Genomic DNA, 19,929 nt, shown 5'->3' on the forward strand with positions numbered 1-19,929 from the left:
CGAGTCGAAAAACACCATCTCATAATATTAGTTAACGATTAACACATTTCTATATGTATTGTAAGCATACAATACAACTGATAATATGTTGCGCTATTTATCTGGTGTACTGACATTTTTGCGCGTTTAACGGCTGAAATCTAACGTGGTTTGTGCCCTTCAGAATGAAAAGAGTTTGCATTTACCTTTTTAATAAAAGGCGAGCTTTTAAGCCTGAGAAATCACCCCGTAAATGCACACGTTTAATTGCACATGTGTTAATATGTATGCTTACACAGTATTAAAAGACACTCAACAAGTACACAGTATTAAAAGACAGTCAACAATTAACGTCATTTACCTTCATTCCCGCGTTTGACTTGTGCTGTAAATCTCTTCCTCGTTTCAGTTCACGTGCTTACGTAGGAGGCGTAATACGTGATGACGCGATACGTGACTCCGCCTCCTCCATTAGAGTATATGGACAAAACACAGGTTCCAGTTATGACCATTACACGTAGAATTTCGAAATGAAACCTGCCTAACTTTTGTAAGTAAGCTGTAAGGAATGAGCCTGCCAAATTTCAGCCTTCTACCTACACGGGAAGTTGGAGAATTAGTGATGAATGAGTCAGTCAAACAGGTTCCAGTTATGACCATTACGCGTAGAATTTCGAAATAAAACCTGCCTAACTTTTGTAAGTAAGCTGTAAGGAATGAGCCTGCCAAATTTCAGACTTCTAACTACACGGGAAGTTGGAGAATTAGTGATGAGTGAGTCAGTCAAACAGGTTCCAGTTATGACCATTATGCGTAGAATTTCTAAATAAAACATGCCTAACTTTTGTAAGTAAGCTGTAAGGAATGAGCCTGCCAAATTTCAGACTTCTAACTACACGGGAAGTTGGAGAATTAGTGATGAGTGAGTCAGTCAAACAGGTTCCAGTTATGACCATTACGCGTAGAATTTCGAAATAAAACCTGCCTAACTTTTGTAAGTAAGCTGTAAGGAATGAGCCTGCCAAATTTCAGACTTCTACCTACACAGGAAGTTGGAGAATTAGTGATGAGTGAGTCAGTCAGTCAGTCAGTCAGTGAGGGCTTTGCCTTTTATTAGTATAGATTTCCGCAATACTCTTCATATATCCAATAAGGTTATAATATATAATTTACCACTAAAACAAATTTCTGAAATTACACTTTTACAGAAATGAAAGCTTACCAAAAACACACCTAACTTAAACACACCACACTGTTTTCTTTTGTAATTTCAAACTGTAGTCTGCATGAATTGATAAGAGCCATGCCTTTCTCCTTCTAGAATCATATCCTTACATAAACATTAGCAAGAAGCAAAATGTAAAATTGAAAGTATACTAGACCAAATAACATAACATTATCTTTAGAGTGCTAACTGAATTTGTTCTTTTTGCAGAAAATATTACTAGATATTCAGAATTACAACTGGTCAGGAACACCAGATACATTGTAAAAAGCAATTCAAGAGACCTCTAACCATCACTTAATCAAATGCATGCTATTAGGTTAAAAATTCAAGTTCAATGATTTTATTAAATATTTTAATTTGAAAACATTATTTAATGTGTTGACATTAAAGAATTATAGTATTACATACTTTAGCTTAGACTTGCAAGTAATCTAAACTCAAATTCCTTTTTTCATTTATTGAAAAACAAAATTTAAGTTCGTCTAACCTAATCTAACGCTATGGCTACTTAATTTCTCTGCTTCATGAGTGTGAAACTCCTCCCACTTAACATGCTGTGACAAGATCGTAACACCATACTGCAAGTGAAACAAACAACTACGGTGAGTGATAGAACGGATATTTTAGCGATAGAGGAGCAATTTCAAGCTAATAATTATTTACATTGCTCTAATATAGTAAATATCATTTACTTATTTTGCATAACAGGTTCAATAGCTCTAGTGAAATTTAGTGCTGTCCATCTTATCATATTTACTCAGCATTACTTTTTTTGTTCCAGCCGCTAATGATTTCTCACGTGCGTTTGTATGTTGGTTAAGGATTTTAGACACAATATTTCTTTACTGGATGTAAGCCTGATGGCATATTGAGAAGATACTTCTTTAATTGTGATAATCTGTCAGTTGTAAGGTTTAGAGTATACTCCGAAGCTGAAATGTAAAATGTTTTTGCATCTTGCAATAGAAGTCAGATTTGACATATTTGGCAATTGAAAATTACATTGAGGCCTATATTTTTGCTGCTGTAGTATGGCTATTTGTTAGACAAAGTTTTTGAAAGATGTTGAAAAATGTAAAAATGTAAGTAAAAAAAGTAAATTTTGCAACACTTTCATTCTTTAAGTGGCTGTAGTTTTAATAATTTAACAAGTAATTAAACATGATAACGCTTAAAATTATAGGCAGAAAACAGTAATTACACCAACTTCATTTTTTACATCATCACAACATTAAAATATATTAATAATTGAGTATTTAGAACTTAAAAGTGTCTTTAAAAATGTAACATAAATTAGTTGGGACAACTTAATTTTTATGTGCAATGAATTTAAAAAGTTGTGTGTATCCTATATTTTTTTTAAGTAGATGGTACTTAAAAGTAATTTAAGATCTGAAGAAAAAACCTTTTCCAGTTACTCAGTGTTGTGGGTTGGTTCTGCGTAATTTTAACCAGAAGTTTTAGTAACTCAAAAATCTTGATTCAGAGCATTGCGTTAATTTTTTTTGTTGGCCCAAAACAATTGTTTCTAGAGTGTACTAAAAGAATAGGCAAATTAAAGGACTGGTCATTTCCAACACTATATTACTTGCACTTTAACTTAATTTGTTTAAATAGAACAATCCTATCCCACCCTATACAATTCAAACATATATAAATGTACACTATCTTCAACTATCCATCCATCCATCCATTTTCCAACCCGCTGAATCCGAACACAGGGTCACGGGGGTCTGCTGGAGCCAATCCCAGCCAACACAGGGCACAAGGCAGGGAACAATCCTGGGCAGGGTGCCAACCCACCGCAAGGTTCACTTCCCAGGTCCTCCCTGCGTGGAGTTTGCATGTTCTCCCCGTGTCTGCGTGGGTTTCCTCCGGGCGCTCCGGTTTCCTCCCACAATCCAAAGACATGCAGGTTAGGTGGATTGGCAATTCTAAAATTGGCCCTAGTGTGTGCTTGGTGTGTGGGTGTGTTTGTGTGTATCTTCAACTAGTAAAAGAAAAACAAACAAAAACAATATTTCCTTAAGGTTTTTATAATTTGAGAAGTATAGACAGACAGACAGACAGACAGACAGACAGACAGACAGACAGACAGACAGACAGACAGACAGACAGATAGATAGATAGATAGATAGATAGATAGATAGATAGATAGATAGATAGATAGATAGATAGATAGATAGATAGATAGATAGATAGATAGAACTTTATTTGTGAGGCATTATGCAGATGTATTGCTGTTGGTATAAAGGAGCCCCAGTAGTAAATACACACAATTATTGGCATTATAATAAGGCATTAAAAGAAGCTTCAGAAAATAATTTATAGCTAAAGATAAAAAATTGATTAAAACTGAAAATATGGAAGAATTATGTAGATATACCTAGCTGCCTCCTTGTCACTGCTAAAAAAAGCAGTTTAATTGCTTTGGCATTGATACGTCTATTCCCCTTTCAAGCAAAGTTCCCCAAACCTGTCATTTAATAACATTCCATACACTAGATTGAAAGCATGGAGAAGCAGAAAGCCCTTCTAGTTTATGGGTTGTTGTCAGTGAGTATGATTTAAAAAGGCATACTAGTCTGATGTGAATTTCTACTTGATCAGGTATGAGTGAGTGTCTGATTGTGTGAGATTCCTTTGGGGCTGTCTCACACTGTTGGCTCCTGTGCCATCAGGAAAGAGGCATTTCTCAAAGATCCTGTAGTTTTCTGAAAATTATTAATCATACAACCAAACTGACAGGAAAGGCTGTTGCTCCAGAAAACATGTTTAATGGAAATAAAATTTGGAAAATTGATTAATGAGAAGATATTAAGACAAACTGTGATTAAAGGTGAAATACAGATGTATTATTTAAAACATGATTATTGTCCTTTTTCTCAAGGAAAAGTGAAAGTGGCTCTATAACAAAAGTTACTTAAGTGTAACTGTACTTTTGATAATTATTTTTATCTTTGAGATTTGTTTTAATTTCATTATCCTCATAGTGATATTTTCATTACTTTAAGTAGAAATAATAGATTAGCATGTGCAACCTTTTCCATAATCAAACTGACTGAAATTACAAGGCAGTTTAATACTGCTAATGAAAACTGGCTGTAAAGTTTAATGCAATGTACCGAAAGACATGCAGTCTTTAAAAATAAACTACAATATATATTTAAACTGAGCCCTTTACCATTTTGGAAGTATTTATTAAACATATAACCGTTAAAAAACATAACCATTAAAATCAATACAATTGCTATGTTCTTCTTAGTGTTATTCACAAAAAGTATTATTATTATAAATAAATAAATACTCCGTTACTGCCTTACCTGAATAGGCGTGTCAGCTAATTCGCTTATCGTTCCCTGCTCCGGATTCCTCTCCAAACTTGACACAATGAAGCCAGTTCCATTGGGCATTGACTGCCTCACCAGCATTTTTCCTTTTCTTGATTCCGCTAAAAGCACGCTGTGCCAGTAAGCGTCGCTTGAATATAAAGTCGAGTGTGCCGGCAGGTCGGAAATCATTGAATCCCTTTGGCTGTAGCAGCTAATTCGGTTGGCTGACTTTTCACTGTTTTTGGATGGATTTTGATTACATTTAAGTGCACAGCAGGTTACTATAACTAAAAGAAAGAGAAATGAAATCGTCGCCATTCCGATCATCAAATATATATTCAATGACGATAAATACTCCGTCTCTAGTTCATCATTTATTGTTAGAAGACCATCAACTTCTGAGTCAGATCTTGATATGAGGATTGTAACTGTGGATGACAGTGAAGGATTCCCATTGTCTCGGGCTTGAATCACAAGTCTTTGTTTCGAAGAGTCTCTGAGGCCAAAGCGTCTTCTTGTTCGAAGTTCCCCACTGTACTGGTTTAATGTAAATAATGTCTGATCAGTAACTTGAAGTAAATGGTATGTAATTCGTGAATTCTGTACAGAGTCGTCATCAATTGCTATAACTTTTGTCACTAAATATCCTTCTTCAGCCGAACTCGGAATTGTATCGCTAACTATTGATCCATGAGGGCGCCAGGGTGACACAATAACCGGTGTGTTATCGTTTTCATCAAGAACAGTTATCTTGATAGACACACTACTGCTTAGCTGAGGAGAGCCAGAGTCTTTAGCAACCACATCAAACGTATAAAATGTCTGTGTTTCATAGTCAAAAGACTGTAACGAGTAAATGTTTCCATTGTCCCGATTGATGGAAAAATATTTCGTGAATGTGTTATTGGAGTCATTTGTTTCTTTTATGGAGTATTTCATAGCGCCGTTCAGATTTGCATCAGGATCTTTTGCCGTGATGGACCACAGCAGTGTGCCAGGGATGTTATTTTCTGGAATGGGAATTTCGTATGAATCACGAGAAAACGACGGCGCGTTATCATTTACATCCAAAAGAATTAAAGAAATTGTTTTATTATTTGACAGAGGAGGCGTTCCTTCATCTTTCACTACGACAGTGATATTAAAGCTAGATTTTCTTTCTCGGTCCAAAGACTTTGCAGTCACCAGAGCATAAACGTTTTCCATAGTTTGCTGAAGTTCAAACTCATTATTTCCTGAGATGTGACAGTTTACCCTTCCATTATTTCCAGAGTCCAGATCTGTGACTCTAAACAGTGCGATAACTGTACCAATGGGTACATCTTCAGATACTGAACTCTGCGATGAGGCAACAATGATTTCTGGGTGATTATCATTGCAGTCAATGATTTTTATTATTACTTTGCAACGTCCACTCAAGGGATTTGGCCCATTATCTTTTGCTTGCACAAATAATTCAAATTGACGGGTCGCTTCGAAGTCCAGTTCTTCATTAACACTGAGCTCACCAGTTCTCGAATTCAAACGGAACTTCATTTGGGCCTTCTCAGAGGTGAGTGGATTAAATGAATATAATAATTCAGCGTTGGAGCCTTCATCAGCATCAGTCGCGTTTAGCGTAATAAACGTGGTTCCTATTAATGTATTTTCTGAAACATCTATTTGGTAAATCTGTCTTTCGAATTTTGGAGCATTGTCGTTTTCATCCAGTATGGTAACCGTGATATTGATCGAGCCAGACAATGCAGGTTTTCCACAATCCAGTGCCGTCAGAATTAAATTATGTACTGCTTGTTTCTCTCTGTCCAGTGTCTGCATAATTAATAAATCTGCAGATACTGAGCCATCTTTCCAAGTCTGCACATTGATATCGAAATATAAATTTTTGCTCAGTTTATAATCACATATTGTGTTATTACCAACATCAGGGTCCAGGGCCTTCACCAACAAAAAACTTTCATCTTTTACCTTGGATTCGGAAATGTTCATGAAACTTACACTGACAGGGAATCTCGGAGCATTGTCATTCACATCCAGGATTTCTACCTCAACGTTAAACATTTGTAGTGGGTTTTGAAGCAAGGCCTCCAGATTAACTATACATTCATCTTTGAATTCGCAAATATTGTCTCGGTCGATTTTTTTCTTAATAAATAAATTCCCGTTTATTTTATTAACATCCAGATAATTCTTCCCACTCCCCAACGCAACCTGCAGACTCCGTTTAAAAAGACTGCCAGTATCTAGACCGATATCAGAAGCCATATTTCCAACTATTGTTCCTTCTTGCATTTCCTCGGGAACAGAATACCGGATTTTCAGACAAAAAATATTTGCTATCTTACATAATATTAAAAGAGTATTCACTAACCTCAACATATCCAGGACCACGAAAAATATCTCAGTAAAAAATCAAGTGAAAATGCTCTTTCGGCCGAATATCCTTTTAGAGAAGCAATTTGGACAAAATATGAATATCTACTGTCTTCTTTGTTCTCCGCCTGCACTGTATGTATTCAAGCCTTATTTTCCCTGTTTCGTTAGTCAACAGCGACACTATGAGGCTGAATGCGATATTTCTTTGAGAAATTCACCTACTCTATAAGACAGTTAAAATTGATTCTACTTTGCCAAGTTATACATTGCTAAATTACACAATGACGTTTTAGCGGATTTTTATTCAAAAGGGTTCGGAGTGTGAACATATTCTAGCAATTGCAGTTTTAAAATATTGATCTTTTTCAGTTTTATTACTTAGGGCATAATGCAGGCATCTGTGAACAAATCGCAATGAAAAGTTTCAATCTGAATTCACACATTTTAACATTTTTATAAAATTAATAAATAAAATAACTACAATCAACATACTTGGCCCTCAGTTTAATTTATATGCCTCCATTTTCAATGTTTCCTTAAGCAAAATGAAAACTGACTTTATTAAATGTAATAAATTTCTCTTTGTTTATGATTTGAAGTTTCACACATTATCTTTGATAACTTTTTGTGCCATGGTTTGAAACCTTAGTAGATGTATTGTTATTTACCCTAAACAATCATTTCTTGATCTGTAGGCAAAACTGTGCTACAAAATTTACTTTATTACAAATGTAATGGTGGAGGGTACATAACTTTAATAAAAACTATCTAAAAAGCAACATATTTAATTTACATGTTTTTGTAGTACTTGAGCTGGATTATTTTAAGTGTAAACTATTTACTGGAAAGACTCCATTTTTGATATGTATATGCTCTTCCCTTCTTGCATTACTTCGGCAAAATTAACAGCAGGAAACTAACATTTGGAAGTTTAGGGTTAATTTTATCTGACTGATAAACTAAATTAATTTCTATCTCTAACAATTTAGAAATTTAATCATAATCCTTAAAAATATTTTAGGAACATGTACCAATAAATTAAAGCAAAATTAGATTTATACCTGTCCTTTTTCAATTCTATTCTGTTTACGCAAGGATTTCATGGACTGTTTAAATAACTAATACACTGCAGTAAGCTATTAATGCTTTGGGATCAGCAATAAACATCTCAGGATAATCATGTCTTCCATGAGGATCTTTATTCATTTTTTTAAACTGATTTATTTCATTACATGATTACAGGAATCCAGTACCTCACCTGGCCGCACAGAATACAAAGAAGGAAACGCCCCTAGAGGGTATACCACACAATCACAGGGTATGCTCTCATTAACGAGATCAGGTGTTACCTGACAATTTCTTAAATACTGTATGACTGAGTTTGTGGATGTTGGGAGTAAGAGAAACTGTGACAATTTCACATCAACATCAAGACAAGTTGTTTCTAACTGTGAGGAAGCTGTTTTAATCACAGTTTCAGCATGTCTCACTTTCAATTTTGTTCGTGATAAAAACTAAAGTGTGTCACACTGTCAACACATCCATAACTGGCTTCGGTCTTACACCTAATACAGAAGCAGGTTTAGAAAATAGATGGATCATACAATCCATCACATTCTGATTCCCTTAGATCTATTATGGTGCTCTCCACCAGAAACCAGGAAGCGATTTAATGAGGTTAATACTGGTCTCCATTTAGTTATATTTCCATAGATTTCTGAACTTAATTTTGCAACATCTCTGTATGGCTGACTCTTGCAGTATGTGGAACTTGTAGTGCTCTGATAACATCTAATTAAGGCTGTAGTGATGTTATGTTTATTGATTTGCTACAGTAGATGACCCTAACCTTTATTTCTTTGAGTAGCATTTTAATAATTCATATAATTGTTTCAATGCATTTCATTTTGGGATGAGAATGCATCTGGAGCATGTAGAAAGGGAAATCAAAAAGATTTGTACTATAAATAACTGATTTTACCACTAGCCTAATCAAAATGCACAATGGCCAAATAATGTTAGAAGATGTTATTGAAGAAAGACTTATTTAATCACGCTGTAGGAAAATTAAATAGAAATTGCAATCAGGACTGTTAAATTCACCTGAATGGTGCGTGTATATATATATATATATATATATATATATATATATATATGGTTGAAATAGTTTACTGTCAAATAATGCAAAGAGTATGCGACACGTGTTTTGCCCTAATTCTGGGCTCATCAGGCGTACACACTCTACTGCACTCCCTCTCGGGAATCGAATCTTGCTGACCAACCACAAGTGTTACCTGGTAGGTAACCACCCATACAATCAGATTGTGATTCAGACTACGAGTGCCGTGAATATATATATATATATATATATATATATATATATATATATATATATATATATATATATATATATCCATCCATCCATCCATTGTCCAACCCGCTGAATCCGAACACAGGGTCACGGGGGTCTGCTGGAGCCAATCCCAGCCAACACAGGGCACAAGGCAGGAACCAATCCCGGGCAGGGTGCCAACCCACCGCAGTATATATATATATGTCCCCTGCTCACTTCGCTTGCCCCCCCCCCCCCCCAACCCCCATTGTTCAGGGACAAATTGGCAACAGATGACTCGGCAAAAAGACAACTCACTGAAAGACAATTCGGCAAAAAGACAACTTGGCGACATCCTTTACCAGTTAGGTAATAGTTAGGTTCAAAGAGATTTTTTAATGATATTTAAATAACAAGGGCACCGGAAAATCCACAGAATCACTTGCTTTATGAGAGTCCCAGTACATTGAGAGTAAAGATATTCCTTAAGCCGTACTCACAGATCACCTTTTTTATTCTAAATAACGTTATCATACGATTACAATCAATACAATTTATATATAGGATTAGCAATTTTAATTGTAGAAAATAATGTAAGATAGAGTTTGTTCCATCTTCAGAATAAAGTTCGTTCATCAATAATATAAATTTATTATCAACATTTTAAATCACGTTGTCATTTAAATATAAGTAAAAAATCTCTTTGAACCTAACTATTACCTAACTGGTAAAGGATGTCGCCGAGTTGTATTTCGCCAAGCTGTTTCTTCACCGAATTGTCTTTCGCCGAGTTATCTTTTGCCATGTTGTCTTTTTGCTGGGTTGTCTTTCACCGAGTTGTCTTATCACCGACTTGACTGTCGCCCAGATGCCACTGAACCCCCTCCCCTCCCCCATTGGGCACGCTACGCTCCAGCCATTTCGCGTCTCTGCCGCTCGCGTTGGCAAGGGGTGGGGGTTTATGTGCTGAACGCATGCTGAGGAAATGCGGTCTGATCAGCTGCTGTGTTTCTGCTGCCGAGCTCCGTGTTCTGCTTGTCGTGCTGCACGTCAATCATTTAAAAGCCTGTACAGCAGCTGTCCTTTTATCTCACTGCCTTGTCTCGTGTGACATTAAAGTGTCTCTCGCATATATATATATATATATATATATATATATATATATATATATATATATATATACAGAGAGAGAGAGAGAGAGATCTTTTGTGTATTATTTGCAACGTGCTCATATTGATAATTTGTGCCATGCTCTTCTTATAGCCATTAAGGGCAGATTATATAATTTACCAGTAAAACAAACTGCTGAAAGTTCTTCTTTAAATTATTACATATTTACAGAGAGTAAATTTTCGCAAAAACACACAACACTGTTTATTTTTCTATTTTTCTAGTTTCAAACTGTGATCTGTATATACTAATAAGAGCCATGTCTTTGTACATTTAGAATCCTATCCTCCCATAAACATTTTTAAGATGCAGAATGTGAAATTGACAATACACTGGAACAATTAATATAACCTTATCTTTATAGTGATAACTGAATGGGTTCTGTTTGCACAATGTTTTACTAGACATTCAGAATTACACCTATGGTCGGTAACACCGGATGGTAGAAGATTAGGTAAGTTAAATTATTGGTCATTTCCAGCACTATATTACTTGCATTTTGACTTCATTTGCTTAAATAGAGCAATCCTATAAACCCTATAAAATTGAAAGGGATAGAAATGTATTATACTATTTTCAAAATAATTTACCAAGAATTTAGATAGATAGATAGATAGATAGATAGATAGATAGATAGATAGATAGATAGATAGATAGATAGATAGATAGATAGATAGATAGATAGATAGATAGATAGATAGATAGATAGATAGATAGATAGATAGATAGATGGGGAGGCCTATGTCTCTTTTCTTTTTTGATTTTTTATGTATGTAAGAATCAAATTTTCAATTAGTCTTTTATTGACCCAATACTCTAAACCTGGTCATGGTGGGACAGTAAGTGTTGATTATGGATTAACACATTTTAAAATGGTGCTTTGTTTGTACATTTTAATAAACAGTGTTTACATATTGTAAATTGACTTTTAAGCTGAATAAATGTTTAATACACATAATCTTTGGCAATAAATAATGCATTAAAAAAATCAGAAAATAAGTTATGGGGAAATGGCAAAAAAATAAATAAAACTGAAAATTTGAAAGAATGCTATAGCTATGCCCAGCTACCTCCTTATGACTGCTAAAGAGTAATGTATTGCTTTGGCATTGATATACCCATTTCCCTTTCAAGCAAAGTTCTCCAAACCTGTAATTAAATGATGTTCCATAAAGTTGATTAAAAGTATGGATAAGAAGAAAACTCTTCTATAGTTTATTGGTTGTTTGCAGTCAGACTGGTTTCAAAAGGCATACTACTCTGACCAAATATGAGTAAGGGTGAGATTGTGTGAGATCCCATTGGCTTCTGTCTCACACAGATGGTTCCTATGCTATATTTTTTGTCATCAGGTAAAGACAATTCCCAAAGATCCTGTACCGGTTTAGACTTTTCTGAAAATAATAAATCATAAGACCAAATTGACAGGAAAGGCTGTTGTTCAACAAAACAAACTAAAGACCATAAAGTTTGAGAAAATGATGAATGAGAAGATGTTAAGGTAAACTTTGATTAAAGGTCACAGTTGTATTATTTAATACGTAATTATTGTTGTTCTGTTCAAGGACATGTGAAGATGGCTCTGAAACCAAAGTCAAAGTGTAAGAGTACTTTTGGTTATTTTAATCTTAGAGGTATCTTTTTATTTTATCATTCTTTTGGGCAAAAATAATAGGTTAAAGTGTGCAACTTTTTCCATAACAAAACTAACTGAAATGTGCAATCCAATGCTGCGTTATACTACAAATGAAAATTGGCTGTGAAGTTTAATACAATGTGATAAAGAAGCAGACTTTAAAAATAAAATAAAATATATAGGAGTCATTTACCTTTTTAGAAGTCTTAATTAAAAATGGAACCATTAAGAACATTTCGATTACAATTTTCTTCTTAGTGACATTCACAAAAAACAATAATACTAAATAAATAAACCCCTCCACTATTGCCTTACCTGAATTGGTGTTTCAGCTAATTCACTTATCGTTCCCTGCTCCGAATTCCTCTCCAAACTTGACACAATGAAGCCAGTTCCATTGGGCATTGACTGCCTCACCAACATTTTTCCTTTTCGTGATTCTGCCAAAAGCACGCTGTGCCAGTAAGCGTCGCTCGAATATAAAGTCGAGTGTGCCGGCAGGTCAGAAATCATTGAATCCCTTTGGCTGTAGCAGCTAATCCGATGTGCTGATTTTTCACTTTCTTTAGATGGATTGTGATGACATTTGATTGCAGCACAGATCACTATAGTTAAAAGAAAGAGAAATGAAACCGACGCTAGGCCGATCAACAAATACAAGTTTAATGAAGATAAATACTCCGTCTCTAGGTCATCATTTAGTGTCAGAAGACCTTCAACTTCTGGGTTAGATCTTGATATCAGGATTGTAACTGTAGAGGACAGTGAAGGATTGCCATTGTCCCGGGCTTGAATCACGAGTCTTTGTTTGGAAGAATCTCTAAGGCTGAATCGTCTTCTGGTTCGAAGTTCCCCACTGTACTGGTTTAATGTAAATAATGTCTGGTCGGTTACTTGAAGCAAGTGATAAGTAATTCGTGAATTCTGAACCGAGTCGTCATCAATTGCTATAACTTTAGTCACTAAATATCCTTCTTCAGCAGAACTCGGAATTGTGTCGCTAACTATTGATCCATGAAGGCGCCACGGCGACACAATAACCGGTGTGTTATCGTTTTCATCAAGGACAGTTATCTTGATAGTCACGCTACTGCTTAGCTGAGGAGTGCCAGAATCTTTAGCAACCACATAAAAAGTATAAAATGTCTGTTCTTCATAGTCGAAAGACTGTAGCGAATAAATGTTTCCATTGTCCCGATTGATGGAAAAATATTTCATGAAGGTGTTATTGGACTCATTTGTTTCTTTTATGGAATATTTCATAGCGCCGTTCAGATTTGCATCAGGATCCATTGCCGTGATGGAACACACCAGAGTGCCAGGGATGTTGTTTTCTGGAATGGGAATTTCATATGAAGCACGCAAAAATGATGGCGCGTTATCATTTACATCCAAAAGATTTAAAGAAATTGTTTTATTGTTTGACAGAGGAGGTGATCCTTCATCCTTTACGACGACAATAATTTTAAAGCTAGATTGTCTTTCTCTATCCAAAAGCTTTGCAGTCACCAGAGCATAAACATTATCCGCAGTTTTCTGAAGTTCAAACGCATCATTGTCTGATATGTGGCAGTTTATCTTTCCATTGTTTCCAGAGTCCAGATCTGAAACACTAAAGAGTGCGATGACTGTGCCTATGGTTACATCTTCAGACACCGAACTCTGTAATGAGGCAACAATAATTTCTGGCTGGTTGTCATTGCTGTCAATGATTTTTATTATTACTTTGCAGCGTCCAGTCAAAGGATTTGGCCCGTTATCTTTTGCTTGCACAAATAATTCAAATTGATGAGACTTTTCGAAGTCTAGTAATTCACTAACACTGAGCTCACCAGTCCTCGAATTTAAACGGAATTTCATTTTTGCCTTTTCAGAGGTGGGGGGGCTAAATGAATATAATAACTCGGCGTTGGAGCCTTCGTCAGCATCTGTCGCGTTTAGTGTAATAAATGTCGTCCCTATTAATGTATTTTCTGGAACCTCTACTTCGTAAATCTGTCTTTCAAATGTTGGAGCATTGTCGTTGTCATCAAGTATATTAACCGTGATATTAATCGAGCCAGACAATGCAGGTTTTCCACAATCCAGTGCCGTTAGAATTAAATTGTGCACCGCTTGTTTCTCTCTGTCCAATGTCCGCATAATTAATAAATCTGCGGACACTGATCCATCTTTCCAAGTCTGCACGTTGATCTCAAAGTACAAATTTTCGCTCAGTTTATAATTACATACTGAGTTATTACCAACATCGGGGTCTACGGCCATCACCAGCAAAAAACTTTCACCTTTTACCTTGGCTTCGGTAATATTTATTAAATTTGCACTGACAGGGAATCTCGGAGCATTGTCATTCACGTCCAATATTTCTACCTCGACGGTAAACATTTGTAGTGGATTTTGAAGCAAGGCCTCTAGATTAAGTATGCATTCACCTTTGAATTCGCAGATAATTTCTCGGTCAATTTTTTCCTTAATAAATAAATGTCCGTTAATTTTACTAACATCCAGATAACGCTTCCCACTTCCCAAAGCAATCTGCGGCTCCCGTTTAAAAATATTGCCAGAATCTAGACCGATATCGGACGCCACATTTCCAATTACTGTTCCTTCCTGCATTTCCTCGGGAATAGAATAACGGATTTTCAGGCAAAAAATATGTGCTATATTACACAACATCAAAATGAGAGTCACTAACCTCATCATCTCCAGAAGCACAGTAAAATATATCTATAAAATATCACATATGGCTGATCTTTCACATGAATATCCTTTTAGAGAAGCAGTTTCGACAAAATATTAATACAGTATCTATGGCTGTCTTTGTTCTCCGCTTGCTTCTAATGAATTCAAACCTTATTTCCCCTCTATGATTAGTCAACAGCGACACTGTGAGGCTAAAAGGGGTACTTCCCTGAGAAATTCATTTGATAGAATTTGCAGTCTAATTTGATTGGATTTGGCTAAAATATGAAACAATGACTACTCCTTAAAATTGATTGGAGTGTAAATATACTCTAGTGTGAGAGTTATATCTGATTGTACAATGTTATGCCATATGACAGGCATCTGTTAACAAATTGCAATAACAATTTTAAATCTGCATTCTCGTATTTTCACAAAATTTTTAAAACATTATTGAACACATTTACTAAAATTAACGTAGTTTGGGCATTTACTTAGTTTATATTTTATGTTCCCATAAGAAAATTGACTATTATATTTAATACATTTCAATTTTTTTATGATTTGAAATTCTCACATTTTATCTTTGATTTGTTTTTTGTGTCATGTTTTCAGTCCTTAGAAGTTGAATTGTTATGTGCTTTTAACAATAATTCTAGAGGTTTGTGCAAAAATGTGTGACATGATTGCTTTTGTTGGGAATTAAAACTTGGAGTTTACTAAGGACAAACAGCAAAGTAAAACTTTTTCCATGCATATTCTGAGCTGAATTATTCAAATGTGAAGTAATTACCAAAAATCACACCAACTAATTTTGATTTTTATATGCTCTTCCCTTCATTCAATAAACACTTACATAACTTCAGCACAATTAACAACAGGAAACTAACAGTTGGGAGTTGAAAGCAGAATTCATTTGATTGATCAATTGAATTATTTTTTTCTCACCAACAGTTAGTAATTTATACTTCATACTAAACATCTTGCCTGAAGCAGGGGCCTGAGTTGCCTTGAAAGCTTGCATATTGTAATATTTTTAGTTAGCCAATAACAGGTGTCATTTTGCTTGATGTTTCACTACATTCATAATGGCTAACATGGTACAACACCCTAGTACTACTTTATACTAAATAATACTTAAAATATATTTTGAACAAGTAATATATAAAAGCAAAATTAGAATAACATGTTTCCCTTTTCTATTTCCTTTATTTGAGGTGTTCATTGACTGTATAAATAACTAAGAAACTTAACATTAATGTTAGGGAATCAGCAATGAACATCTCATGATAGTCAGGTCTTGCATACAAATCTTCCTATTAGAAATTCAGGAACTCAAAGCCTCTCCTGGCAGCACTGAGTGCAGGGTAGGAAACATTCCTAGATGGTATACCATACCATTTCCTGGCATATTTACTCTCAAAAACAAGAAAAGGTCTTTACTCATCAATAAACCATACATTGTACTTCTCAGAATTTGTCAATGCGGGAGATCACTAAAGCACCTGTCCATAGTGAAAATCTTCATGAAGCCAAGGGTAATGTGAAAATGTTCCACAAACATTCGTGTTGTTTTTAATTGTGAGAAAGCTATTATAACCAATGCTCTAGGATGTCGCATTTTCAGTGTTTTTCATGATAGAAAAATTTTTTGAAGTCACACTTCATCAACCCAGACTGTGAGTAGCATCAAAAAATTAACTGTACCTGCAACCTAAAGTGAGTAAAGGTTTATTCTTTGTCCACATATATTAGGTATCTTTTGAAAGTACAGTTTTTAAAAAATCATATGCAAAGAACCCATCTCATAATTAAACAGTTCTTTGTCAAGTAATGGTTGTACAAAAACAACAAAATCAAGTAAAGTATCATTCAAGAACCATTAGTTTTAAGAATATGCTTTTAATTAGCTTTTTACATTCATTGCAATATACTAATGAACTTAAAAGGAAGATGAATCCATCTCAATATCAACTTAGGAACTTTTTTTTTTTTCAATCCAAGTATTTGATTTTTTATTGACATATGTGATATTCATAATATGTGAGTATATGCATGTGCGTAGTGGGGTAGTGAGGTGAGGTAAGGTAAGGGGTGGCCTTTTGAACTTTGAAACCCTGGGCAGGTGGGTCTTACAATAATATGGCCTTGACTATGAGGATAGCACACTTTCCATGGATCAAATAACAGCCATGGGGATGGAACCATTATTTAGTAACCAACTTATTGTTTTGAGGGAACCAAAGGTCTAATAAATAAGAGTTGGCTAAACTTGAAAAGGAACTATACAGGAACAGCAAATATTGTAAGAGTATGCAATTTGTATATGGATAGCCACAAAAACAATAAGCAGAGCATCTAAAATTATGATATATACATGCATACACACAGAGTTTGCAAAGTCAAAGCTTAAAATTATACTAGATAGCCACCACAGTACAATATGCCATGTGAAGCATTAAAAAAGAGAGTCTAATCCTTTAATTATCAGCTTTCAGAAAGAGAGAGAGAAAAAGAGATGTGGTGTAAAATATTCTAAAAAAAATTTTGTGGCACCAAATTATTTTCCAAACATTAGATGTATTTAGTTGTTAAGGTAATTCAGGTTGAGTATCCCTAATACAAAATGCCTGGGACCAGAAGCATTTTGCATTTTGGATATTTTTGTATTTTCAAATATATGCATTCAGAGATATCTCTGGGATACCCTATAGGGGAATTCTGCCAATTAGCTAAATGATGACTCACATGTACAGAGGTTCTTATCCCTGAGCCATTGTTATGATGTTCATTGACATGACAAACATATTAAAGCTCAAAATGCTGAATATGATGTACAGACCTTTTTAAGAAGGCCAGTGCTGTGTATTTACACTTTAAAACGTTTTTGATTTTGTTTGTGAGTATATTTTGGACAGTCTAACTGTTGTCATTTATCAGAGAACTGATCAACAGGTTAGGAATATTTCATCCTATCCTGCCTGCTGCTCTGGAAGTCATTACCAACCTGATGAGTCAATACATTCAGTTTCTAAATGGTGTGGGTGTACACACATAAAGCACTAAGTTTTTGCCAACATTAAAGGCAACTTTCAACAGCATATGGATTTCCTAACGTTATAGGAGAACTTTACTGCATTCATATTGAAATAAGGTCACCTAACGAGAATGAAGCTGCTTTTGTTAACCATAAGCAGTGACATTCCATTAACACAAATGTCATCCTCAGTTTTAAAGATGTTGTGCACAACTTTTGACATTCTATGGAGCTATTATCTTATCACTTCATGGGGAAAAAGCTTCTTGACTGTGTTTCATTGCTTAGACATGCTTCACGGTTTGCCCAAACCATAGATAACCAATTGTTTATCATTTCCTTACAGCGCTTGATGCTATAGGACCACATCTGAACACATCCACTTTTTGGCATATGCATATTTTCACACTTGAATCCAAGTAAAGTTGTATAAAATATACCCTGGTGTGAAATATATGTCAGTGCACAACACATTTTGGATTTTAGAGCATTTTTGATTTTGGAATTGTGGATTAGGGATACTCAATTTATAATAATAAAAAATAATAATAATAATAAATAACTCAAATTAATTTAAAAAGCTAAAGTAAGAGCAAAAATACATCAGCAGGTTTAGTTTTTCCCCAGTTTGCAGACACTAGGTACTTTTAACCCATTACACTTGATATCTGTGAGAGCACAGCATCCATCCATCATCCAACCCGCTATATCATAACTACAGGGTCACACGGGTCTGCTGGAGCCAATCCCAGCCAATAGAGGGCGCAAGGCAGGAAACAAACCCCGGGTAGGGTGCCAGCCCACCACAGGACACACACACACACACACACACACACACACACACACACACACACACACACCACACTAGGGACAATTTAGGATCGCCAATGCACCTAACCTGCATGTCTTTGGTATGTGGGAGGAAACCGGAGCACCCGGAGGAAACCCATGCAGACACAGGGAGAACATACAAACTCCACACAGGGAGGACCCGGGAAGAGCATAGCATGCCAGGTCAAATATTCAAAACAGAGTCTAATCTATTGACTATGTGTTTAAGAAGAGAAAGAAAGAGAGGGAAGAAAAGATGCAGAGAACAATATTTTAAAACATTAATCTGCAAGGCTCCAAATTGTTTCTGCAGTATCAGGTATTTTCAGTTGTTAGGGTAAAAGTAAGAAAAAAGAAAACAAAAATAAAAGAAATACAAATGAAATTTAAAAGTTAAAGTGAAAATAAAACTACATCTGCATGTTTGGTTTTTCACCAGTTTGCAGACTCTGGTTACTTTTGACGAGTTACCAAATAAGTTTACCTGTTTTTCAATAGAGACACTGTCACCTTAGTACTTGAAGCACTTTCACTACATTGCCAAATCTTTTCAAAGCAAAAGTGATTTGTCATATACAACCTTCTCCTCAGGAGTAGGGGGAAAACAAGAAGTTGTGAGGGGGTTTGCAAGATTTTTTTTTAGTGTGTGTTTGTGTGTTTGTGCCAACTCTTCAGGCCATTTACAAAGGAAAATATTTATGGGCTCAAAACAGACATAGGGATAAAAACAGTGTGGGCTGCATGTATATAGTACATAGTATGTGAATTTCCCCTTGGGATTAATAAAGTATCTATCTATCTATCTATCTATCTATCTATCTATCTATCTATCTATCTATCTATCTATCTATCTAACAATGAAAACAACAATAATAATCCACAATCGGGCAAAACAAGTACTGAAAAAAAAGATGATCAATATGGCAACAGGACTGCAATTCTCTTTAAACACATTGCTAAAAGGCTGATTTAATTTAAAGCGTAACAATCTCTCAAATATAGGCATACAGTAAAACATACATTAAAATGTCACAAAATATCATCCTCCATTGTTTATAATATCACACATTGGTTGGATGGTGATACTGCATTTTTACCATATGTTGACTAGAATTGGCTAAACAAACCCAGGGAAATTGTAAAGAGAAAATCATTATAATATTACTTCATTGAATACTGAGATTATATTAGGACAGTCAGTTTACTTCAGCGACCTTAATCTAATTTATTTATTCACAATGTAAAGGGTTTCATTAGATTAGGATTATGCTATCACAATCGCCATAAATAACCTTATAAGATTTTGGGTAAATGTCAGAACCATTC

The 19,929-nt window shown here is 35.1% G+C and overlaps 1 protein-coding gene across 9 annotated transcripts in view; it reads right to left on the reverse strand.

Annotated features, from left to right (window-relative positions):
* The window catches only part of LOC114661297 (protocadherin-10-like), a 287,170-nt gene that overhangs the window by 220,704 nt on the left and 46,537 nt on the right, over positions 1-19,929 (reverse strand). The window contains exon 2 of one of the 9 annotated variants that reach the window (XM_051933728.1): positions 12,369-13,038. The exons of 6 other annotated variants lie outside the window; for them this stretch is intronic. In XM_051933728.1, coding sequence (XP_051789688.1) covers positions 12,369-13,038 — 670 coding nt within the window. Of the gene's footprint in view, positions 1-12,368; positions 14,743-19,929 lie in introns of those variants that run through there. 2 more of the 9 variants (XM_051933739.1, XM_051933738.1) reach the window with 2 other exon arrangements.

This window comes from Erpetoichthys calabaricus, chromosome 11 (assembly GCF_900747795.2).
Source record: "Erpetoichthys calabaricus chromosome 11, fErpCal1.3, whole genome shotgun sequence".
Classification (NCBI taxonomy): domain Eukaryota; kingdom Metazoa; phylum Chordata; class Cladistia; order Polypteriformes; family Polypteridae; genus Erpetoichthys; species Erpetoichthys calabaricus.